This window comes from Dicentrarchus labrax, unplaced genomic scaffold, assembly GCF_905237075.1.
Source record: "Dicentrarchus labrax unplaced genomic scaffold, dlabrax2021, whole genome shotgun sequence".
NCBI classification, from domain to species: domain Eukaryota; kingdom Metazoa; phylum Chordata; class Actinopteri; family Moronidae; genus Dicentrarchus; species Dicentrarchus labrax.
In genome coordinates, this window is record NW_026136716.1 from 13,039,408 (window position 1) to 13,065,536 (window position 26,129).

General features: G+C 41.3%; 1 protein-coding gene across 2 annotated transcripts; it reads right to left on the minus strand.

Moving 5' to 3' along the window:
- Positions 1–91: 91 nt before the first annotated feature.
- On the minus strand, positions 92–25,112 carry LOC127378892 (radixin). 2 transcript variants are annotated; one of them, XM_051428242.1, is made up of 15 exons: positions 24,899–25,112; positions 22,504–22,597; positions 12,667–12,750; positions 11,546–11,641; positions 10,613–10,735; positions 9,590–9,741; positions 9,279–9,362; positions 8,852–8,998; positions 6,900–6,996; positions 6,650–6,813; positions 5,989–6,119; positions 5,403–5,563; positions 5,168–5,260; positions 4,240–4,476; positions 92–3,129 (listed from the first exon to the last, which is right to left on the minus strand). In XM_051428242.1, the coding sequence occupies exons 2-15, from the start codon at positions 22,513–22,515 to the stop codon at positions 2,965–2,967; spliced, it is 1,746 nt and encodes a 581-aa protein (XP_051284202.1). In that variant the 5' UTR covers positions 22,516–22,597; positions 24,899–25,112; the 3' UTR covers positions 92–2,964. The 2 variants fall into 2 exon arrangements, with proteins under 2 accessions (XP_051284202.1, XP_051284203.1); XM_051428243.1 differs by lacking the exons at positions 9,590–9,741; positions 10,613–10,735; positions 11,546–11,641; positions 22,504–22,597; positions 24,899–25,112 and having other exon boundaries at positions 12,667–12,725.
- Between the last annotated feature and the right edge of the window lie 1,017 nt (positions 25,113–26,129).

Here is a 26,129-nt window from a genome sequence, read left to right on the forward strand (position 1 = left end):
TCTATAAAAAAGTAATCTATAGATTCATTGATTACAAAAATTATGACCCTGCTATGGATGCAAATCTCAGGCAAAACACATAACACACACACAAAATTTAAAACTTTTATTTGTGAACCAATGAAATGGACTGCAATCCATCTGTGCCTCCTATCTTAAGAATACTAACATGAACATAAGGAAAAAAAACAAAAAAAGAAACGGCAAAACGTGACAGCTGGTGCCAGAGCAGGCATCATCACAGACGCTGGCTTCATCGGAGGGGACAGGCAGGCCAATGACATTCTGCTGTGAAGAGTCCAACTGAAGCCTTACAGCTTGAACACGGGGGGGAAGGGGGGGTTGGGGGTGTAGATGCGTCAAAAAGAGTTTTCCCCTCCGATGAAGCTGTCCGGTATAGCGATGCGTGTTGCTGGTTTAGGTTAGGTTAGGGTCTTTGAACACAATACAAAAATATGAGCTGGAAGCACAAGATCTTTTTTTTTTTTTTTTACCTCCTATGGCAAAACAACGCTAACAATGGACACTGTGAAGTTAAACACAAAAGGCAGGCTTCAGTGTCTTGTTTCATACAAGTGCTTTAACTTTAAAACTCTGACTATTAAAAAAATATCAACCCACACCAGCTGTCAAGTAAAGCGTAACAAATAATACCATTTACATTTTTCATCATGTTGTTCATAAAAAAAAAAAAAAAAAAAAAAAAAAGGAAAACTTCATGTCCACTCATTTCAAAAAAATGCACCCTGGAACATATTTTCCACCCCACGAAAGATGGAGTCAATTTGTTGTCTGTTAGATGAGAATTTTAGTGGGAAGAAATTGGCCTACTCTCCATTTGAATCGGGAGAGATTTTGTATCATAATAGCAAGGTCCCTTCACATTAAGACCAACTAAAAACTCTTCTCTTTACGTATTCACAAGTCTCTCTGCAAACGGTCTCTTTAAAGTGAAATTGTAACCGAAGAGACAAAGTTCTGAGCAGATGTTGAAGGCCATTTTAATAATTTTACACGAGAACCTTCTTTTAAACGAGCGTCGAGCTCTGTGAACAACCTGTGGCTCCTTAGAACCAAATGCCTCACAGGAAAATTCTCTGTATAAAAAAGTTAATTTCCATTCTGATATTTGCAGCATTATTTATTTATTTCACCTTCCTCATTGTTTGGGATATTTCTTTTTCTTTCTTGGACAGAATGAATGAAAACATCTGAGCAAGGCCAGGAGCGTGGAGATTATTATATAAAACTAGCTTTAAATGTAAGAAATAACACTTTTAGATCTCACTCAGGAGGTATGTTCTACATTGACCCTTAATGTTCTCTTGAAATCCTTAACCAACGTACAGCCACAAAGCAACTGGGCTCTGACCAAACGTAGCCTGCCCAGGAGCGCCACCCGAGAAAGTAACAGCGACCACCTAAAATCATGACTTTTTGTTTTTTTGGAGAGGGAGGGAAGGAGGGAGCACCCTTAGTGTGTGACTGTCAGTCACCACTGCTAACATTACTGAGGTAGAGATCTGTCCCGGGTCGAGGACTGATGTTTTCATAAGCTCCCCAGCCAGAGAGGTGCCAGGACTTGGCTTCCACACACGTACACACTCACACAACTGGACAGAAAGACAAACAGCCGGGACGTACGCTGATGCTCATCTATCTGTTCCTCTCGCTGTCCATTTAATACCCTGGGTTCCTTTGTGAGCTGGCAGGCAGAGAAAACCATCTATGGTGACTGGGAATGAAACACTGGGATGCATCTGGAGAACACACACACACACACACACACACACACACACACACACACACACACACACACACACACACACACACACACACACACACACACACACACACACACACACACACACACACACACACACACACACACACACACACACACACACACACACACACACACACAAATTAGCTTATCTTCATAACACTTTTAAGCTCGAGGGCCATAGCACAGTGGCACAAGCTCATTACGTGCTATCCTACCACCTGTGCATGTTTAAAAAAAAAAAAAAAAAAAAAAAACTTTCCCTTTGTTACCTTTTCTACATTCAATCATCAAAACCAAAGTTGGGTGGCTCTTTTCCCGATGTCATTCACAGAAAGGATTTCCATCAAAATCTGAAAATACTGCTATTTTTGATATTCAGCCTGAAATCAAAACTTTAACAATACTGCAGTGTCGTGTTTTTATCGAAGTGTAACATTCACATAAGTTTGAATTGATTGAATAGAGCTCAGCTCAGCTCTCTAATGACTCACAGATGCTAAGAGAATTAGCATAACTAGCTTGTGATATAGTTTGACATCATGTAAGGTAGCAGCGCTTTGACGCTGAATGAAAATACTGACTTAATTTATCCCCAAACTCCGGTATTTACTCGGAGTTCTGGGACTGAACCCAGCATCAATGTGTTCCACAGACAACTAAAAAGAAGGGCATCATCAATAAAACGAGTCAAACTAAAGCAGAGGGAAACAACTTAAAAACAAGGAGAGGACACGGTAGATTGAAGACCTATACTAAACCTTTACATACAAGTCATCAAGCAAAACAAAAAAAAAAACAAAAAAAACAAAAGTAGCTTGCTATGGCCATGTTTGCTCAAAATAAAAAATCCAATTGTTTTCATTTTGGTTTTACAGTTTCTCTTAAGGATTACAGAATCTCTGCTTTACAACGATCTTTGCTTGTTCAGAGTGGCGTGTAGGCAGCTCCAAATGAAGGGAGATATCCGTAACTTTCAGAGTGGAGATGTGGGGCGGGGCTTTGGCAGTTTTTGACAAGATGATTTCTCAGGATTGCCTTGTGGGCGTTGAGGGGGACTTGGTGGGATTACAAGGACGGCAGCATCTGTTGTCCATGAAAGTTGAGCGGCTGCTGAGGGGAAAGTTCGGGAGCAGACACCCCTGAGGGAAAGATGGGCGAGGGGACAGGGGTGCCGTTTCTCACATGGACTCAAACTCATCGATGCGCTGCTTCGTGTTGCCCGATCGGATCTGGCGCAGCGTTTTGTATTTGTCACGGCCTGCTTTCACGTTCTCGGCGTGGAGCACATCGTTCTGCGTCTTCTTGGTTTCGTCTCTGGCCTCGGCCAACTCTGAACTTAACGTCTGAGAGATCAAAGAAAAGGGAGGATGAGAGGGTGATGGGGAGGGAGGGAAAATACGAGAAAACGCGAAGAATAGAAAAAGAAAGGGAAAACAACAGTGGGGCAATGGAGGGGCGTAGAAGTTGCAGAGAAGAAGAAACAGGAAACAAGTGCAGAAGACAAAAAGAAGAGGAAAATATGCATCAATCATTTTAAAAGCTAACATCTGATTGACGCGAAGCAACAAAACGTATCTTATCTATGTGTGTCAACATAAATCCTTCCAATCAGGTGCAACTTCAGATACACCCTGAAGCAGCGGTCTGCAGTTACAGTACAGGTTTGGCCCAGGCCTGTTTTTTGAGAACTTTTTCTTGCAGGCTAACAGGTGCAGTGCATACACGGACCCGTATGCGAACTCTTTTTGTTTGATATTTGTTTTTAAGGTTAATAAAACTCTTTTGTTGATGTTTGAACTCTTCTTGCCATAGCTTCAGTACAAGTCCTGGTCTATACAGTAGCCCAGCTTAGATCTACAGCCTCTGTAATATATCTAAAAAATGATATGAATAGATTTGATATAACCAGTTTGTTCAATTCATTACCAGTAGGTCTGCTTTAAAGCCAGGCTACAGTCTAAGCCAGCACACCTACTCCTGTTAAAAGCAGGAGTTTAAAGAAGAATGGACAGAGAAGTATGCCTTATCTTACCCTTATTTGCCATTTCTTGGCTGGTGTTTCCTGCTGTTAGAAAATAATATAATCTTGTTGTTATTTGTGTTTTGGAGACGCAAATGTCTTTTGGTTAAATAAAAGTGATGAACTAAAGAGATATATATTCTTTAAATATTTAATTCTTTAATTCTTTAAATGTTTTTAAAAATGTTTTATTCATCTGGGAAGTTCTAGACCTCCTGTCAAAAGCAGGTCGCTCTCCACATGGGAAGCATTTATTAGATGATGTTCTGATGTCATTTTCTTAAAGATTTAAATGAATTTAACTTAAAGTGACAGAGTTCATTTGACCTTGAGAAAAGTAGCTCTCAGGGATGTCATTTTGTCAAGGATATCTGACCCACAGGCAGCCATTTTACAACCCGACCCTAAAAAGGTTTTCACCCCTCACTCTTACCTGCAGCTGTTGTTTGACCCTCTCATTCTTCTGGGCCTCAGTGACACGCGCCTCTTCACTGCGGAGGTCTAGCTGGCTGACGCCCTCGTTGGAGAGCTCGGCGCTGGCCTCCGCGTGGTTCTCATCCTGCTCGTCGTGCTCATTCTCAGCGTTGCCGCCGGGAGGCACCGGCACCACTGTCATTGCGGTCTTCAGCTCCTCCTTGGTCTTCTCCAGGTCCTCCTGTGCTGACAGGGCCTGCAGGTGAGGGCACGGGGAAAGCGTAAGACAGATATATATACTGGATTCACAGCAGACAGGTGACCTGCTGCCGACAACACTGCGTGGCCCACATGGTATTCTATGGAATGAGGTATACTCAAAATAGTATGAAGTCTAACTTCAATTTTTCTATACATCAACTGGCTCATTAATGTCTGACATGTGTATTTGTTTCTAAAAATAAACTCTTACTCAATGCTTTCTAGCCTATGGAAATCTTTTCTAATTTAACATGAGGTTTTGCATTGATGTATCACTATAATTTAAATGTTTCCACTAAAAACAAACTCAACACAAATGTTGTTGAAATTTGATTCAGCCAACAGTTGGTTAGTTTATGTAAGCCCTTTCTGAACACTAATATTTAAAATGTATTAGGGATGTTTGTATTTGTAGTTTCCATTTTGTATGTTTAGTGGGTGTGGTTTTCAAATACTCCATTACAGGTTTCTACCATACCCTGACACGTACTTTAATATTTCTTTGATGTTTTTTGTATTTATGCATAGGAAACAAGAAAAAGGCAGTGCAGTTCCTCTGAATAGCTGCAAGTCCCCGTTACAGTGGGTGAAGGCACCCGCAGTGTGTATGTTACAAACACCTTAAGGTGAATAACCAATGAAGCCAGTGTTCGCTCATGTAGGACCAGAGGAGAGGAGACCTGTACCTTGTGCTGCCATTCTGTGGCCTCTTCGTCTTTCTTCTTCTTGGCTTCTTCCAGGAGAACAATCTTGGCTGTGAATTCAGCCAGTTCAGAAGCCTGGGATAAAACAGACCCTGCTATTACACGTATTTTACATTTAAAAACAACAAGAATGTACTCCAGATTATGTTAAAAACCGAAATAACCAAACTTAACCAGCCAGTAATTGCTCACACTGTCAGTTAAAACAAACACGTACCAGTTGCTCCTGGGTCTTCTGCTGGTCTGCAGCCTGTCTGGCCAGCTCTGCCTTGGCCTCCTCAGCAACCTGCCTCTCTCTCTCCAGTCTCTCGGCCTCCTCCCTCGCCCGCTTTCTCTCCTGCTCCAGCTCCATGGCCAGGCGAGTCTGCTCCTCAAGCTCTGTGGAAGGGCAGACGCAGTCTCATTACACATTTCTATCACACATACAGTGTGATCTCTGCTGATAGTGACTGCTGAGGTCAGATACAGTTGATTCAGGCACATAAGTCTGAACTGAGGGTTTATTTCCAAATACATACAGAAGTATAACTTGCTCATAATGTCTGACCTGTGTTGTACAAGTATTGATGCATTATTATTCCTAAATATGGCATCGACATGGTACTAGGGAAAGCCCTGTCTGTCTGAATAAATAAAAACCAGAGAAATGAAAAATATGGCTTCAATCAACTTTATAGTTCATTCTAGTTTTACAAATAGACATAACTGGCCTCAGTCACACCCCAGAAAGAATTCTTTAATTTGACACAAGGAGGACAGAGGGGGGCAGCAGTGAACAGATAGATAAAAAGTAAAACAGGTACCTTTCTGAGCTCTCATCGTCTGCTCTTCAATCTGTCTCAGCCTCTCCATGAGCTCGTCCTTCTCACGCTCTATCCTCTCCTTCTCTTTCTCCGCATACTCGCGCTTTTTCTTCTCATTCTCCAGCTGAGCCCTGGGAAGTTTCGCAAGTACAAGTTTCAGATTACTTGGGTTTTACTCTACGATAGTAACAAATATAGAGAAACATAGTAAATCTTTCTTGTCCTGCAACTCATCTGAAGCTGCAGCACCTTTAACTGAATAAAATACTCTGGCATTCAGATAACGTATGTAAAAGAGGTAACACTGCCCTCCAGTGGGGAAACTGTCAGCTAATTTTTGACTTCAATACCCAAGTGTCTTTGTACATATATTTATGTATTGTCAAAAGTCAGTGAAGTGGGAGGTTAATTCCCTTTGCCAGTGATGAGAATTGCTTAAAATTACCATGTGATGTTTGAATGACTGTCACTAATTTTAGCTCAACTGGAAATATTGCTTTAAATATATGAAGTTATGAAGCTAAGCTTTGAAAGCTATAAAGTTCAAAAAAGTCTTAATGTATATGATCTTTTGAGCCTTTGGAGTATTTGAATTTCTTTGCAAGCTTTTCTCTGATCTTAGGAACAACATAACATGGCTGTGAGTGTTCCTCTGCAGTACCTCTCCATCTGTTTGTGGTGCTTCTCCTCCCGGGCCTGAGCCTTCATCTGCTGCACCTCGATGGTGTCGGGCTTTCTCCTCCTCATGTACAACTCGTGGTTACCCATACACAATGCCAAGATGCGCTTGTTGATGCGCAGTCGTGGGGCATAGAACACAAAGTCCTACATGTTTTTAAAAATAAGAAAGGGGTTAGATAAAGTCAAATATCTCTTGCCTTTTCTATACGTTTGATGAATTTGACACTCACAGGTGCTTTCTTGTCAATAGGTTTGATGACAAACTTCTTGTCATTGAAAGAGATGTTTCGAATCTCACTCCAGGGGAAGCCAATCTTTGGTGTCAACCTGAAAAAAGAAATGTCCAAAAGTGGCAATTTACACTTTAAACATTTGAACTCATAACACACAGTACAGGATCTTACACACTTGTTGGGAGTGTTTTATAACATTCAGCCAGCAGATGGTGCCTAGCATAAGCAGACCTCTTTACAGGATATCAGGAGATACTTTCGTTTACGTTTCAATCTTCAATTTCATTTTTTTTTTTCAGTTAAGTGGTTAAGAATAGTGACAGGAAATAGGAGGTGGATAAAACTGAAAATATCTCTTCCTGCCAAGTATGAAAAGGATGGTGGGTGTTCTCTGTTCAAGAAGGAAAAAATAGGAAGAAAGGAAAAGGGATAAAGTGATACTGAGGAGGTTGATGCCTCAGGAGAGATAAAAGAACTATCCCTTATTTCCTTCCTTTGTCACCTGGACAAGAGGAGGAGGATAGCAGTTGAGATGACCTAAGATAACGGACAAGAAGGGAAAAGCAGTGAGAGGAAATGCTACAGGAGTTGTGATTAGATCTATCCCTCCACAAAAGGGGAAAAGAAATCTCTGACCAGAGGACAGGAAAGACTCTCCAACAATAGACAGACGTTGTCTTCCTTTCCCCACCTCTCCCTCAGTTTTCCATTCGAAATAGAGCTTTGCTTCCTCAAAACTGGAATTGTGCATCTCATGTTGGCATCCAACCTCTCATAAAGTGAGAAAATAGTAGAGGTGGCCTGACTGATTTATGTAATAAGTTAAGATCAGAAAACAAGAAAATACGGTACAGAAATGCTAAAGATTCATCTGAGGTAGTTTTGAAACAGTGTCACTATTACATTGTTAGTCCACAAGGATGCACTGGATCTTGCTTTACTGACAGTAACTGCCGGACCAGCTCTGTGGACACTAAATAAAGAGTATTTATTGGCAAATGGATCTACTGCAGTCTGGCTTGTGAACACATTCACAGTACTGATTCTAGTTGTTTCCAAAGATTCAGCCTTGCACCAAAATATGTGTCATAACTCAAATTAACAATGTCAAAGCTAAACAGCCAGTTGTTTACAAGTCTGATCTATACAGTTTCAAGTGCTTACAGTATGTGCTCTGCTGTCATAACAGAAAGAGCCTTCACAGAACCCACGTAAATATCCCTGTCCTTTGGGCATTGGATGACTTAAGTCCTTGAAAATCTATTGAACATATTAAAAGCCCAAATTCTGAAAAGCTCCAGCCAAAGACACAAGCTGAAAGAAACATTATGTTGTTTATTTAAAATCTCAACAGTCTAAATGCTGGAGTTACTGCAATGTTTCCAACTAGTGCTTCACTATACAATAAAATGTTGTGAGCTAAGAGCTGATAATAGTAATTTCAACTTTGTGCAAAATCTGATAATCTTTCAGAACAAATCCAAGTTATTTTACATGTTATTTGCTAACAAATCCGACATAAGGCTCTGGCTCTGATCTTGTGAGACACAGCAGGTATAACAGACACCGTTATGACGACATGCGTTGACACACATCGGTTGTGACATGCTGTGTCATAAGCCTCCACCTACTCATTTGTCCTCATGCCTGCTGCTGTTTAGTAATCATCTGCAAACCACAGCTTTGAGCCCCTTGCAAGCGCCTGTCTGTATGTGCATTGATCCATACCAAAACACCACACATCTATTTTGGGAAATAAAGTGGTATCTGAAAGCTGAGGTGTTTAGCCTTAATGATAATCTCCAAGAGTCTTCACTGTCAGGCCAACAATGCAATATTTTATAGGATTAGGCTGAATTGGACTTTTTCCCCAGAACTCTTTTGTAAATGAAAATAACAACAAATCTGTGTGTGTGTGTGTGTGTGTGTGTGTGTGCGCGCGCCCTTACTTGTCTTCGTGTTCATAAATGTTGAGGCCAAGAGCATCCACGCCCAGCCACAGCTGTGTGCCCTTCTTGTTTTTGATCTCAAAGTAGTTGACTCCGTACATCTCTAAGTCCTGGGCGATTTTAAGATATTCCATCATAGAGTCCTCTCTAGAGAAAAAGGAAAAGCAGGAAGATTATATATAATATATGTTTTATTAGATAATGTCCACAATGTAACGTTACATCAGTAAAACAGAATCCAATCTGTGTCTGACCACAATCACATCACACATTCCAATAACAGTAGGTAACACTCTCAGACAATCACATTTAGTTCGACATCCGAACATGACACAACAAGCCTAAAGGCGAACACTCAGATACAAATGTTCTGTGTCTCTCAGGGGGTTTTAAGTAAAGAATGTGATGAGGAAAGTTTGACACATACCTGAGCATTCCTCTGTGTTCTTCGTGCCAAGTCTGTATCCTGTCCTCCCACTGCTCCTTGGTCAGCTTGTGCTGCTCCAGGACTCTGTGCACACAAACACAGACACAATGACTTCACCTGATGGGATGTTGAAACGCACAGAATTGTTTCCTCGAGAGGAAATGATTGAAAATTCCAACAGTGAGCGAGAGGCATTCCAGGTTTCAACGGATGTAGACTGTGCGTGGAAAATCAAGGGACACCTCCCACACATCCAGTCACTTTGGCTCACAACAGAAATATTTAGGTTGTGACATTATTTGTGTGTGTACCTCTGAGGCAGCAGTCTGTCATGGGTAAGGTACCCAGGCTTGTGCACATCTTTGTTGTAGTCTCCATACTTGGCTTGGACAGCGTATGACCCCAGTAACACAGCTGTCTCTGGGGGACAGTAGTTTTCATCGTTCAGGATGGCCTCCTTCACCTGGCAAAACAGGAGGGAGTGAAGGAGTTAACAAATGGAACAGATTTCATTTATTCAACACTCCTAATTTTTTGCTTTTAACTATTTCTACGTAAAATCTACTGTTTGCTTCTTACTCTCATGTGCTGTCAGCTAACCTTGTAACATTAAAACATCACCCTGACGCCATTTATCCTGTGTGAGGATGTAATCAGTGTGTGCCAGTGCAGTAAACGCAAAAGGTTTTTAACGCTTCACTGAGGTGGAAAAGTTGTTGCATCATTAAAAACAAAATGCAATAAAGTGCAATGAAAACAGAGTTTGTGAATAAGTCATCTACTAAAAGACTCTTTTGCACTACTGCCATATTTAAATATCCTTTGCATTGACCTACAGAACTTTCCTCTTACACTACTGCCATGTTTACAATGCCTTTTGCAAAGCTTTATTACATCATTCAAGCATGCACTATCCCATTTATTCAAGTTGTACATGTTGTTTTTTGTCTTTAAATATATATGTATGTCTCTATATGCCTTCCCCCTTTTATTTTTCTTTGCACTGTCTTGGTGAACCTGCAGCCTTCCTTTTTGATTACATAAGTGCCTGCACATTGTGATAATAAAGTTGAATATTTGCATTTATTTTTATGCATTGATTGTTTTGTGTACTCCTATCCGTTTCTTCTATTTTTATTCTTTCTTTGCTATTCACATTACTTACATGTCATGACGATGTCTCACATCAAATAAAGTTATTACTCTTTTTTTTTACTTTGCATTTCAGTACTGAATGGAAACAATCATCAATTTGCATTTCCCGATTTGCTGGAATTTCGGTTCCTATTTGCACTCCATTTGAATGGAAACTTGACTAGTGAGTGGCTTGTTACCTGCAGGAAGAAGAGTCTCTGGGTGATCTCCTGGATTAGTTCTTCTGAGACATCCTCAGGGAAGAACTTGGCTCTGAACTTAAACTGCAGAGGGTTCTCTTTCTTCACATCCTGCTGGGTCACCTGGACAATAAAGAAAACATCACCATCTATCTGATCAACAGATCATAAAGTCAGTATCACAGCTACATCACAGTGAAGGGCCTGGAAGGAAGAACAAGTCACAACAATGTTGGTATGTTGCAGTGTGAATTGTGCTGATTTTGCATCATCCCTTTCATCATGTCCTTTAAATAGATATCAAAGCACATTAAGGGACTGTGTTAAACAAGCATATTCATCACATAACACTTGTCACTGTAAGTCAAAAGATCTTTTGATATCTGGGAACATGTGCTTCTGGGCTTGGCTGTGCATACTGTATGTGCACACACACAAAATAGTTTCCACTGGAGCTCCGCTTGTTAGAAGAAACACACACGGGTTTACTGCACAATGTTAGGGGGATTTTTCCTCACATTTGTCTGAATCCCCTGCCTCTCTTTCTGTCTCTGTCTCAAACACACTTGAAGAGTGAGAGAGGAAATGTCTGTCATGCAAACAAACAGACAGATACACTGTAATAGCAGGGGTGTTAAGGCTGGAGGGTGTGTTGGCCAGAGTGAGAGAGGAAGCCTGTTAAAAGAGCACATCTGATGCTCCAGACCACAGCAGAGCTTCTGGGAAAATCCCAGACAAACAACAGACACTGACTGGAAGAAAGACACAAATAAAGTGTGAAAGAAAGTGAAAGAAAAAGCAAAGAACTAAAAAGTGGGGGAGGCAGAGAGCAAGTAAAAAGGAAGAAGACAGTAGAAGAGCAGGCATGTAAATTAAAAAACTGTGTGTTTTGGTTTATTACATAGGAGAAGGTTAAAGCAAAGGAAGACTGACCTTCTTGTTGAGTTTGAGCCAGGTGATATAGCCTTTACTGTCCACATACTGCAGGCCAAAGAACCAGACCTCCCGCAGTCCCACCGTCTTCACCACCTGAGAATAAAACACAATGTTTATTTACCTTAATAGTGAACAGTATAGGTGGTGACATGCCTGAAAGGACCCCAGCCTGAATTGAACCAGGGACATTATGGTTATGTAGTAAGTGTCTTATCCAGGATAAGCAGTTATCCAGAACACGTACATACATCCTTTTAGCAGATGATGTTCACAATAAATGAGATGATAACCAACAACACTAGTAGCCTCTGCTGATTTTTACATTTGTTTTAAAAACGTGTGACTCGAAGACACCCAGCTCCTTTTTTAGATGGACAGTGAACGGGTCATTTAGAAGGTTGTTGGACAGCTGCAAAAGTCCAAACTGCTTCCCTATCAGTTTGAAAAAGGGTTGATGTTCAAAGGGAGGCACAGCATAAAAATAAATCTTGTAACTGAACTTTGTTTAGCTTTAACACTCAACTTGTGCATGTCACATTTGGTATCACATTTTCTTCCTAACATGCAGCAGTCTGCAGTTTCAAGTGTTTTTGTGTAGATGCTCCTTAGGGGCCACACACACACACACACACACACACACACACACACACACACACACACACACACACACACACACACACACACACACACACACACACACACACACACACACACACACACACACACACACACACACACACACACACACACACACACACACACACACACACACACACACACACACCCTTTGTGGTGCGGATGGATTTCTTTGTGGAAAAATGGACCATAGACTAGCTTGTTTTTTTGTTGTGTGTTCGTGTAAAAATGATGTGCTCTAACATTATTGTTTTCAGGTAATTTCTAAAAAGTTCTCTCAAATTGGAAGGCAAACAGCAAAGGTAAATCCCAAGTTAGTGCACCCAACATGTCTGTTGTAATGCATTACTGAATATAAAAAAAAAAACTAAGGTAAATACAGTAGGTACAAAAAGTCAACTTCTGACACCAAACAGTGACTTAAACATATTTTTTGAAAGCAGTAACCAGTCGACATTCATGGTTATGTCATTCCTGCTCACCTGGTCAAAGAGCTGTTTTCCTGTGGTATTAGGTTGGATGGCAAACTCCAGCTCTGCATCCATGGTGGTCACACGTACGTTGATCTAGAAAACACACAGGTTTACTTTGTTTGCCATATTACTCAGACAAAGATTTTTACATTGAAACTTTAGATAAAGCAACGCTGCCTCATTGTTCTTACTACAAATGTCACAACAATACCATTTTCTACTGTGGAAAAATTCTAAATAAGCTTTACAGCATTTTATTAAAACCAGTAAGTGGAATATGCCTGAGACAACTTCTACCACCATACATACAGCTTATTAATATTAACACCTTTCTTTCTAATCTCGACTAAATGTCCACTAATCTCCATCATCAATCAGGCAACGTTACTTGCAGCAAAGTCAGTTTTATTTTTAGCTGTTCCTCGAGGTGCAGTTCAGTTTTTGTTAATGCAAACTTAGTGCTTCACAATTATAGCGGTCCACTGACCATTTTAAGGATTTTTTGAGGAGATGGAGTAGCCTGTGGCTTTTTTTGTAGCTTCAGTAAACAACATAAAAAGAGGTTCACATAAATATATGGACAAATAAGCAGTTTCTGTAAGCAGTTCTCCATTTTGCAGGGAGGAATGGTAAACGAAGAAAACCCCACAGTGGTCCTGTTAGACAAAGAGTGACAGACCACAGGTTCAGGTAGAGCTCTGAAAACCAAATGACCGTGAAACCACACAACCTTGTCAACAATGTAGTCATAGCAAGCCAAACTGCTTACATGTTTCTTTTAAAAACAGAACTCCTGTGGCCTACTGTTTAAGATGAGTAACACGTAACTGTTCGATTTAAACCGAGGACCTTTGTTACGTTCTCTCTCCCTATGTTTCCTGTTTGTATCTTTCATATCTGAGGTAGCAATGAGAGCCGTCTGTGCTTAATTCTGACATTATTCACTCTCAGGGCTCCCAATCTTTTTTCAAGTTTTTCTTGACAATATAAGACTGCACTTGCTCACAATGGTGGTCAGCGTTTATGGCACACTGTGTTAGCTTGCTTTCGTGGTGCACTTAGCTGTTCTCACCATATCCTATATTTCCGCTTCTCGCTTTTCTTGAGCGATCATAAATAACAGATAAAATCAAGTAGAATTTATTTTATTTTACAGAAAATGAATTAGCCTATTAAAAGAAGAGGTAGGGAGTGTTGTACAATTAACAATTATCAACCACAACAACAAATGTAAACGTGATCATTAATAAGCTGTATTCATGTAGATGTGACTGTCTACAGCATTTCCAAAATAGAGTTGACACCATTTGTTGTTTGGTTTGTTGTTTGGCTCTTAATTGACATGAGAGCAGAAATTAAATAGGAGCATTCTCCAGTTACGTCTTGGTTCTGAGAAACCTGCTTTTTAAGTGTCATAGCATGCAGATTATCCTACCAACAGTTGAGTTTCAAACAATAACAATGTTTCAATGTAGATTATTTGATAATTTTAATCAATTTCCAGGTGTTTCAATGACTGGAAAACTGGGGTCCAATTTTTCAAGACATGTGGGAACCCTGACTCTGATGTCTGTTAAAAATAATATATACTGTAGGATGTGGTACATGGCATGTATGCAGCAACACATCTGACAATGTATAACATGATGCGGTCTAACTCTTCCTCAGTCCAGCAACCATCTTCCAGGAAATTATAGACTTCCTACAGAAGAGAATGGAAGAATGTTTGCTCAGTATGTCAGCAATGTGTCAATTTCCCTCAATCCTAGCCCACGTTTAGTAAAAAGACTGTAAACGTGTGCGTCTCTCCCCCTTTCCCTCTTTCCATCCTACACTGCCAGGGTGAGTAAGCCCCGCCTTTCAAGGCAGCCTACTACTCGGGCCTCTGTTGGGGTGGTGCAGAGGATAAAACTCAGTCATTGGCTGTGCCCTGTTAAGTGGCACTGGCAGTAGGCCTAGCAGCAGCTGATGGCACAGAAGAGGGCAGGGGGGCTGATCTCAGAGGCATCTGACATCTTTCCTCCCACACCTTCACACACAAACACACACACTATGCTGTGTGTTGCCTCAGTAGTGGTTAACAACACGAGAAGAGAGAGGGAGGGCAGGGCACGGTACAGAGGAAGGCGAGACGCAAAATGAGAGGCTGAGTGCAAAAGCAAAAAGTTTTGCAAGAGTGCAAGAAAGAAGAAAGAAAAAAGGGAGGGAGACAGAGCGCAACAGGAAGAAAGAGAGATGATCTAGGGTGTACTCCCTTTGAGATTGAGTTACAGCGAGGTTACTGTAGAGGAGCCAAACATACAAAAAAGGAGGGAAAGAAGAAGCAACACAGAAAGAAGAAACTGAGGAAAAGAAACGTCCATTTCCTCTGGGCCATTATACACAAAACCTCAGGAACGCTTACTTTGCATTTCCCTCTCTCTCCTCCCAACATCTCTTCACTGCCTCTTCTGTCTCCATCCCTCCCTGTTTCTCTCAATATCGCTGCAATGAATAATCCATGAAACTTGTGTCTATACAGCACATAGCTTGACTCCCCCATGCCACATGGAGCTCAGACCACAATGTATCTGCCTCTGTCTCCCTCTCATTAATTACCCATGAAAAGTTGCAGCACTTTCTCCACACTATAGACATCCCACATGAACACTCCTGCATGGCCTACACCATTACTGTAATGTGCGACAGTCCATTTATATAACATTACTTTAAAAAGAGACTAAACCGTATCCCACATGTTAATAATCTAACCTGCTTAAGGCCAGGCTTTATTTTGGTTGGAAAATGTGGGCAGCTTCCCAGAGAAAGATTAAGTCTTAAGTGACTAAACGATTGTATTTTGCCTTCAGTCAGGGTCACTTTTCAATTGATTCGGTTGCTGCATTACAGCAAACATTATGTGCTTTTAAAGACCAAATCTCTCTGGCACACTTGTTGCCAATGTGTCTTTCAATGAAGATTCCACACAGAGAGGCACTTTATTTTTAGTCCACATCAAGACCAGGGCTTAATCCCTGATCCTTGTCTGGGAAATCAACCCACTTCGTAATACATGCCAGTTATCTGCAGGGGAGGAAAAAGACACGAGTTCAGTGTGTAGTGCAGGACTGGAGTCGATAATCTCTAATGATATGAGTCCGTACAAATTTTTCTGGGTGAAACTAACTTTTCATATCAGTTAACATTATTTTCAATGCTTAAATTGTTTTGTCACAAAATCATTTATTTTAATGTGTGGAGTGGACACCGTTGTTACTCACTCTCAAATGAGAATGCCTGTATGCTGCTGAGACTGCATAGTTCCACTCTATGCTTTATGAATGTGACTGTACACCAATGACACAGACATCCAATAACATTAGCTGCTTATTACAACACAGCGCTGTCAACATCGTTTCAATGAGGATGCTGAGGATATGGTTACATTACAGAACATGAGCTACTGCTACCTAATAAAACCCACTGCTGACTCCGGTTAGTTTTGCTTAGATGCAGACACTTAAACGGACTCATATTACATATAACAGATTCATGTTACTCAGATCATCAACCAAATAACCAAAACAAACAAATGTGAAAAACTATTCAACAAGAATCCAACAATGTGAAGTTCCATCAGAAGCTACAATAAAAAGGTCACGACTGCAGTTGCATGAGGTCACTCATTCAACCAAGACGAAGTACTTCTCAGAAAATCAGTTTGCAGACGTGGTAAATGTTCACACGTCCACCCTTCTCTTTTTACGCTACGCATGTCCTGCACACACAGTATGATACGATTGCACTTTGGCAATGAATACATTCTGCAAAATGGTCTTTCACGTATTCCTTACTCATTGTTTACTCCATGTCTGTGGGGTAGGGGAGTAAAGAGACTGTGGCCCTTTGCTCCTCTGGAAAAAAAAAAACAATCTTTGATGAGTCATTGAAAAGTTACAGCTGCCACAGGACAAGCAAACACTTGATTTATTGCCATGTTACGGAGAAGATGGAGATCTTGCAAAAATGTCTGATTTAGAGTTTTCTCAGACAACATAGTGCAATAATAGCATTTAACTTTACTCTTCTCATCCCATAGAATTTTGTCCTCACTGGCCTTTCACCAACTAAAACAGACCTGCACTTAGTCATCTTGGCTCAGCACCTGGGCAAATCTTAATCTACTCTTGCAAGTGCACAAAGCAAGCCCTTGATGAAAGCCACATCGGCAAAATAACCTGTTCATGGTTCACTGACAGATTAAGACTCTGTGTTGGTTTCAAGAGTAGCTGCCTCATTGACTCTCTGAGGCGGGAGTAGTTCTGGAGAATGTAGTGCTGAGCTGGGGTTTCCAAGTGACCGGCCTTGAATGTCCCTTCCCCTGCATTTGTGTGGGGCCCGCCTTTGTGTGTCTGTCTCACTGCCAAAACATGGCCAACCCACAGAGCAGAAAGAGGTAGAATCCTGTATGGACCAGACGGTCAGCTAATCCTCTCTCTCCTGCACAGAGAGGGGGGAGAGGGACAACAACATGCCGAGGCACTGACAAAGCTAATCACATACTCTGACAACAGAGAAGTCTTGAAGGAGCGACTTTTGCAAGCCTGTCCTCATATGACACCGCCTGTTTAGTGACACTAGACACACTGACTGGGCAACATGACAGTTCTTAAAAGACCCAATTACTGTCTTTAAAGAGAGTGAGACCAGTTAGAGTTAGAAGTAAGAGTTAGACCAGCAGTAAAGCCCTCAGCACTCCTCAACGAGTTCGCAGATTTGCCCGACTTTGTAGGTAAAAAAGCATCTATACTACCTGTAAATTCAGGTGTCTCTGTTTAATGCTGCAACGCCATATGATTAAGCCTGCAAAGTATGATGTGATGTTACTAAAAGCAAGAGGTTAACCTTTAAAGTAGCGTAAAGCCACTTGATGCGGCTGAGTCATATTCCCGTTAGGGCATTGGTCCAACACATCTCCATCGTGGTTCCAGTGTCTGGAGGTTTTGGAGCTTGGAACGGTTTCAGAATCACTGCGTCTAAAGAAGCCTGTTCTCTTCAGCAGCCACATTTTCTAGCTTTCAGTTTCTTTGCCTACGTTTTTTTTTACTCAATACACTTTTGAAGCTCATTTTGTAATTTACTGTTTAAATACAGACCCCCCCCCCCCCCTCTATCTGTATTTCCTGAATAGTGCATTAGCAGAAGGAAAAGCATCCTCTCTTTTGCTCTCCTCACTTGCTACTAAGTTAAAAACAAGAGATACTAGTTTTGCTGTGTATGTGTTAACACAAAGTCAGTATCAAGTGAAATGCATCATTAGATATTAAAGATTGCCTCAAGACACGTATCACATATCATTATCTACTCCTACCTCCTAGTTTCTACATCATACTTGTATAAGTTGCACACTGGACCAGGGTTGACTTCCAAACTATTTGTGATGTCATGAATTATACTCGTGGCCCCGCACCTTAAGGTTTTCTAAACTTTCCTCTTTCAGCAGATGAATGTGAAAACATCCTTCTAGTGTCAAACTAGTGTCTAGTATCAGTGAAGATCAAACATCACACTGTAGGAACGACTAGAAAAGCAGATTTTTGAGCGGAGAAGTTAATGGTCAATAACTTTGGTATTTAAATACATTTCGCAAAGTGAATTCCTTGCTTCAGAGACACAAGCTCCTCCGGCAAAAACAGACCGACAAGTAAAGACAGTGTAGGAGAGAGAAGAGCTTTTCATGAGCTATGAGTGAGACACTTTGTTCGCACCCCCGGTGAATATTGTCGCAGTTGCTAGAATGGCAGTGGGTTGTCTCTGGCAGTCGCACCAGAGTCAAAACGTGACACAGCTGCATCCGGTGGACACTGTTGCTAACGCCATGTCCATCTCTAATCACATGACACTGAGGCCCAGTAGCAGGCGATGAAGTTATGACAAGACTACTGAGGTGTTGACTTGTTTGCATTTTCTGTGCTTTTACTGGTTTGTTTGCGGTTCATTATTTTCCACCTTCCTGTACACAGATAACAGTTTAATAGGAGGACTATTTTCAACTATGCGTCTCCTCCCATCTTGTACATAACACTATAATTTGCTATCCCTCCTTCATGTGCAGTGTCACTAGGAAGACCTCACGTTGCAGTGAGTATAGTTCACGGTAGCACTAAGGCACTGACTTGATAAGCAAGTGCAACAAATGAGGCCAACAAACATGAAAGGCCAATGAGCATCTCAGTGAGTCTCATTTACATTTTTTGGCTTTTCTTTCTGTGTATGCTTCTGGGACGTTTCCAAATCCCCCTCTCCATTTCAATTGTGAAGACGAGTTCCCACTCAGACGGGCCCCTTGTTAAATGTGCAGCTGTTTAGTTACTGTAAGCTGTTAAGAGGAGCTTTGCTGAGAGAGGCCTTAAGAGAGACAGACACACACACACTTCATCAGTAGAGCTCCTAATCTGGCCTGCTGGGCTCTGAGCAGCTGTCTGTCCCTCTGATTAACCCCCCTGCAGGGTGAGGCAGGCTTTCGGAGGGAGGGAGGAATGGAAGGAGGAGTGAGAGCGGAGGAGGAATCATTGCTACCTTCAAACACAAACATTCATCCTTTAGGGGGAAAGGGAGTTGAATGTGGGAAGCATCCCTTTCACAAGAGGACAAAAAAAAGGACTTATCTACATCCAGTGGACAGGACCTGAGAACCTTCCAGTGATTTTACAAGAGTAGAAGGATAATAAAGAGGAAAAAGCAGGGCCTTACTTACTGTACTTGATTATGGACCTAGCTTTTGTATTGTAAATGAGGTGAAGGGTCAAACACAACTGGCAAACAGTGTTTTAATGTTGCCCAGCACCAATACTGCTACTCCTCCCTTCCCACAACACTTTTCCTACCTCTTAAAATTCCTACCGAGTATCTCCTGAGCACAACAACAAACCCCCATGTGTCTCTCTCTCTCTGTGAAATCTTGAAAATCTTGAACTTTTCATCCATATGACTCAGTCGTAGTGATAATCCTCTCTCTTCACCTTGCTTCTGTACTTCCACTGACACAGGATGTTAACATAGACTGGGCCCCCGACATACACAGCAGGGCCCCTTTCCAGCAAACAGGAAAAACAGCCATAAGCTAGGAAGCCAGTGAGGGCCCTCTTCCTGTGGGGTGCCATCACCTAATAAATCCCCTGCCCCCCAGCGTACAAAGAGCATGAAACAGGAGGGGTGGGATATGATGTTAGGAAATATGAGAGCCAGGACATCACTCCGGATTAACAAAACTGTATACAGTATATCCACAGACTCCCTGAAATACACTGTTATATGCTTTATCCACACTGATGTTGATGCCATCAGATAGGGATGCTAGAGTAGACACATTCCTCAGTCAATATGCAACAGTAAAAAAACACCTTCCAATACACTGGTTTAATCAATTTTAAGCAGCTGGTCTCACTATGAAAAGCTGCAGATAAGACTCACCTTTGAGTATATACACATTCTCACAATTTAAAAACTACTATAACCATCAGGTCCATTGCCCTTTTATTTATAGAAGGATGTCTTATGTTGTTACACGGCATCTTGACTGCCAATCTAATTATTTAACTCCAATCATTCAATAAAGTTTTGGAGAAATATTACTTAAATCTTGCTTAAAGATACATTATGTAACTTTCCTACCTTAAAATAACAGCTTCACTACCACTTTGATGCTATAATGACTTATTATAGTGAAAATGGTGCCTCTGTCATCCCCACTCTCTCACTCACCCCCCATACGCCTGTTCTTACAAGGCTTTACAGCACTACTTCCCAAACCACCAACAATTTCACCGATTTTGGTGAAACTGGATTATATATTTTATGCAGAAAATGTTTTCTGGCTTTGCCACAGATGTCCTCCGGCTGTTCCGCCTCAGCTCTCTTACAAAGCTTTCTGAGGAACAGTAGAGTAACTGCTGCGAACTATAGCTGCAGTTAGCGAGGTAGCCTAGCCGTACTGCCCAAGACTGGGTGCTCAGATCCCGGGGGGGTGGTTGTGCTTACACTGGTGGCATAAGAGCTTTGGACTGCCGGGAAGAGGACGTTTTCAGGCCCGAGATACGGGGGAATGCTTCTATGGCTAATGGCAGAGGCAAAGAAACCAAAAGTGACGATGGAGGAAGTGAGGTAGAGAAACCGGGAGAGTGACCGGGCTGCCTTCTTGCTGTTGGACTGGTCAGTAATATTAGCTGCTTGCTATGTCTTGTGATGTTCCACTTGGTTGATGTTTGGCTGTGTTAACAAAGTTGTCAAACAAACAAACAAACTCATCAACAAAGTCACTTGTTTTAACCTGTGTGTGTGTTTTCACACATCCCCACAACCTAAACCATTCTACTCTTTGCTCAACCACCTAAGGGTGATGCTCAGAGTTGACTGAAAAACCATGACCGTGAACACGAATCACATGTTTTTAAAAGAAATTCTATAAAATTGTGATTCTCATTGCAAAATTACCACTTGATAAACACATTCTCTCCCTGCTTGCTCTTATGTTGCTCAACCTCACAATTGTTTTTGTGCCGTGGTTACAGATGAGCACTGACACTGAGACATAAGAGGCCTATTCCAAAAGTTCTGGTGTCTGGCACCAGTCCCAGAGAAGGTCATGTCTGATGGACCCTGCTCTTGCTTCCTCTGTTTATTTTATGTCAGTGCCTCCCTGCGACAAGCTGTATTTTCTCTGTCAGTTATTGTCTGTGACAGAGATGTCGCTCTCAGCACATCGGTCAGCACTGTCCTAGGAGCCGTTTTTGGGATGGTGCCCTGGTGACTCAGGGGACAAGAGGGGGAAGTGGAAGATGACATCAGTGCCTGGCTGTTCCTCTTCTGTAGCTTCCCAAACCCCCCCACCCACAGACACCCACCGCCTCAAGAGCTAGACAGGAGATCTGCTTCACTTGTGGTGAAGCCTCAAGCCTGTTGTTCCCAGTTCCTAGGAAACTTTCTGATGCAAGCTTTGGCAACTTAACCTTGAAATCTTTCCATTAGAGAAACTAGTGCAAGCGTCACTTTAAAATGTATCAAGTAGACCAGTATAGTTTGTCAGATAAAAAAGCCAAATACAAGTACTGCTGTGTCATAGTTTGATTGCTTAGAGTAATTAAGTAGTAAGTGCCCTAGACAACGTCATACTTTGAGAATCTCCTACTTTAAAGTGAAAACAAATTGTGCAACATGTAATATCCCCAGACTCATGCGTGGGCTCTAACCAAAGTCTGTTTATGATGAAAAAACAGCATGACAGCAGTGAGACAGCCATGAAGAGACTGCATCAAATTGGTTTTGTTTTGGCGTTGTTCACATCCCGGGACTCTGGCATTCCCTCCACCCTTTAAGCAACAATGGCAGCAGTGTTGCAGTTGTGAGGCCTGTGGGCCAGGCAGTTCACTTCACACTCTGGCTGTTGTTTACTTGGAAGAGGAGTATGAGGAGTGGGAGCAGCCATAGGGATGAAGCTGCCACTTCCCAGAATGCACAAATGTAGCTTTCGGCAGCAGAGCAAGCCGACTATTGTGACAGCTAGAGAGCAGATCTTGAGAGTCAGTTTATACAAGGAGACTACGCAGGAACAAACAAGCAACTTTGATGCTTCTGATTCATATCATATATCCTGAGTTACACAAGCTACTGTTTAATAAGTTGTAACACTGCAACTTAATTTTTTTTTACATCAAAGAATCTGAATCAATTAGTGGGGAAGGTGCCTAACTCAAGTGTTTTTTCCTGGCTTCTTCCCCCCCGCCTTTCTGTATATCTCCGTAGGACACAGTACGATAAAAGCTGCTGCTATATATGCCGACTCTCATCTAACTCCTTTCAGTCTCTTACCGGTTTCGGCATCTCTGCTTCCTCTCCTCCTTACACCCGACAGCTGAGAGGATAAATCCGTCACAGGACGGCAACAACACCTGTATCACAGGACCTGAAAGCGAAAGAGACAGTTTTTCTTTCAGGCACACAGTATACATAGGTGAAACAACACGAACAGCTGCCTAAGTAACTTGTGTTTTTTGCATTCTCTGTAACTAAAATGATGTGACAAACAATATATTACATTTCAATTCATCCTTAAATGTAGCAGTTCATTGAAGCGAGCACAAGTAGAGTACCCAAAGAAAGAAATTAAATCTGTTTATTACTACAAGGCACAGAAACCCCCCACAGCCAGAAGCACAAAAAAGTTGTTTTGCATCCAATCTTGCACTACCACTTTGCTGTACATAACGTACATATGGTAACTATTGCAAGGGTGTATGGGGAATCTACTTAAAGCATAATTACCGTGGAACAGAAAACTGAAAGTCACAAAGGCATTACACGATGACTCATGGACACAGATGTGAAATGATCTGCGGATACACTTATCAGAATAGAAGATCTGTCTGACACACATTACCAGATAACGGGACCACACAATTTTTTATCTCTTTCACTCTGCATCTCGTCATTGCACGCTCTACCTTATTTTGGCCCATTACTCATATCATGTCAAAAAAATACAAAATAAATAAATAAAAACACTGAACTACCCGACATTAGATTTCAATTACTGATCATGATTTTTTACTAGAGATGCACTAATTCATAGTCAGAGCACTGCTATCAGCCAATATTCCCCTTGTCGACCAACACTGATAGTATTAACCAATGTCAGCGGACCATGTTTTTCTGTTGTGTGACATCAATTTTGTGCCGGCTAAAAGTTGTGTGGGTCAATTCCAACTCTGATATTGGAGAAACAATCCCCTCTGTTTTGCAGCACTGGCACACATTGCACGCAAATATCTTTTCTCCATGCACCAGCACGGACTGTGAGCGGCTGTCAAGGCAGAGATGCTTATATATCCCTGGCTCAAAAGGGTGAATAAATAACAATAACTTAATCTATCTTCATCTGCCATGCTTTCTCTAAAATATATGTCACAGTCTAGCTACATTGTAGTTGGAACACAAGTTTGGAAATGACTTCTGAGTCTTTGAACATATCACAACAACCAGGTCTAGATGCTATATCATAGATAAAGTATCACAAAGTGTTCTATTAGCAAATGACAGAGCAATAACTTTACATTGTAATACTGACAGAGGGGCTGCTTTCTGTCACTGTGGATAGTTTAGTTTTGAAGACAGTTCAAACATCCCTTACGTGTCTTTTCCATTATCACATGTACGTTTATTTTAAGGTAACATTGTTGGACACTGCTGCTTGAACACCCAGCTGTCCTGACCTTCAATTTTGTAAAACTATTTTGATACTACATAAGGGATTCCTGAGTTCTTGGCAATAGTGTGGCATTAAAGTGTCATGCAGTTCTCGTCTTACACAATCCTGTAGTGGCAAGTTGGCAAATATATTAATCCCACCTACTTTACTACTTTTTGAATTTAACGCCCAGGTAATCCTCTGTTACAGCCCTAAATATTTTTACATTCAGAATCCAAAACAAGGCCAATAAAATGGTATTATATAGTTGTATAAGGCTCTGATAGTGGCCTTACAGACAGTGTGACATAAATTATGGTTGTGTTAAAATAAATAAATGTGTAAGGCAGTCCCCTGAACATCTGAACTGTGGCGTTTGTACTCCAGATGAAGACCTGCCCACTTGTAGCTTGTACGCAATTAGCTTGTGTATTTGCCCGCCGAGAGTTGGCTTCCGTTACATTGTAATTTAACCACAATTTAATCAAATGGTGGACAACTGTTGCCAAAACGTTAGCTACAACGGCATGACACGACGAAAACATTTTTAAAAAACCATTACCCACCGTTTATCTTGCCAAAACACCCTTTTTTCTGAGTTTCACTCGGTAACACATTAATGTGAACAGTATCACGACTCTTCATCTGAAATACTTTAATGAAGTCAAGCGGTGGACCGTTGAAGTGCTGACATTTTTTAACCTAGTGGGTGTAGTCTATATAACGGGACGAGACTAACCAAGCTTTGCCTGTGAAGTTTCGAAGCATTAAAAAAAAAAAAAAAAAAAGAATTGGCCATCATTAATTCACCACATTTGCCACCAAACACAAAAACACCCCGAAAAAATGTAACTTACGTAAGGCAAGCTACGGTGCGTTTACTTAAGGGGGCACAACTTGGTACAAGTGGGCTTTGCTATCGTGTCGTATAAAATATGAAGTGGTCGAACACGAGGATATCCGCTATTGCATCAAACTTGAAGAGAAGCTCATCTTTTTTTTTAGGGAGAGGCAACTCACCGGGGGGACGAAGTATGTCTTTAAATTTGTAGAAAAAGCCTCGTATCTTCAGATGTAACAGAAATGTCCACGATGAGAAACCCGTTCCGGTCCTCGCTCCTTATCTCGTAGTGCTTTTACCGAAACAAATTCTCGCAGACATAGAGAAACCGTTCAAGTCTTAGCGACCATAAGGCGATTTGGGGTGCCAGCGTCGAGCCAGCCGGAATAAAATACTGCAGCTTCCGGCTTCAACCTTAAAAAATAAAAGCCCCGTGAACGCATGCGGTAAAATCTGTACATGAAGACTTTTAGTATCGCAGTCTTACCTATCTCAATTTGTTATTCCTGAACTTTTAACAAAAGTTAAACAAGTACCAGTAAATATGGCCTTTCAAAAGTATCTGACACTAGGCTACTTTAATGACGTTGCTATTAAAAAACTGAAATACATAACAAAAATAGAACAACAGAGTGTTTTTGAGCTATAGTTTCACTTTTATCTTAACCATCCAACTAAAAGTTTAAAGTTAGGTTGCATAATGTTTGTTCTGTACGCACAGATAGTTCCCCCTCAACAGTTTTGACATTACTTTGAAGGGGGAAATGCCTGATTTCCGGTCTTGTCTTCAGTTTCTGTCGCAAACCTGACGCAGCTAATTGTGGAGATGTTCAATATGGCTGTCAGTAGCGAGGAGTGGATGCAAGGCATGTGTGAGGCATGCATCGTGCCACGAGCTGTATGGGGGTTGATTCATATCAGACTGAACGTTTTGTAATTGGCTATACATCTGTGGCAGAGCTCCCTGCTCTGCACCCCCCCCTGGCAGACTGGACCTGTGCAATAGCGCTGGAAGTGGTCCATTTTGCACAGAATCACGTACACCCAGTCTGCAGTTGCAGTATGTGTCAGTTCCTGCAGTTTAGATCTGTGCTGGATTGAGTTTAGCATGCATCATATCTAGTGGGTTTACAGTATATATCTGACCAAAAGTAGTTCAATACTTTCTCACAAAGTACATCATGCTGAATACATTTGATGTTTTGAAGTAAATATTCCACACAAAGTGCATTTAATGTAGTTTTTCTTACTCTTCCTGTACTTTGTTGCAGAAAAAAGCCTTGGCTAATATATGTCCATTATAGTATAAACAATTATGCATTGCTCTCTTAACCTATCTGACAAAAATGGCTCCTAGCTTTATGCGAATAAAATCAAACAAGTAGGACTCTATTCTCTTAAGACCCCTGG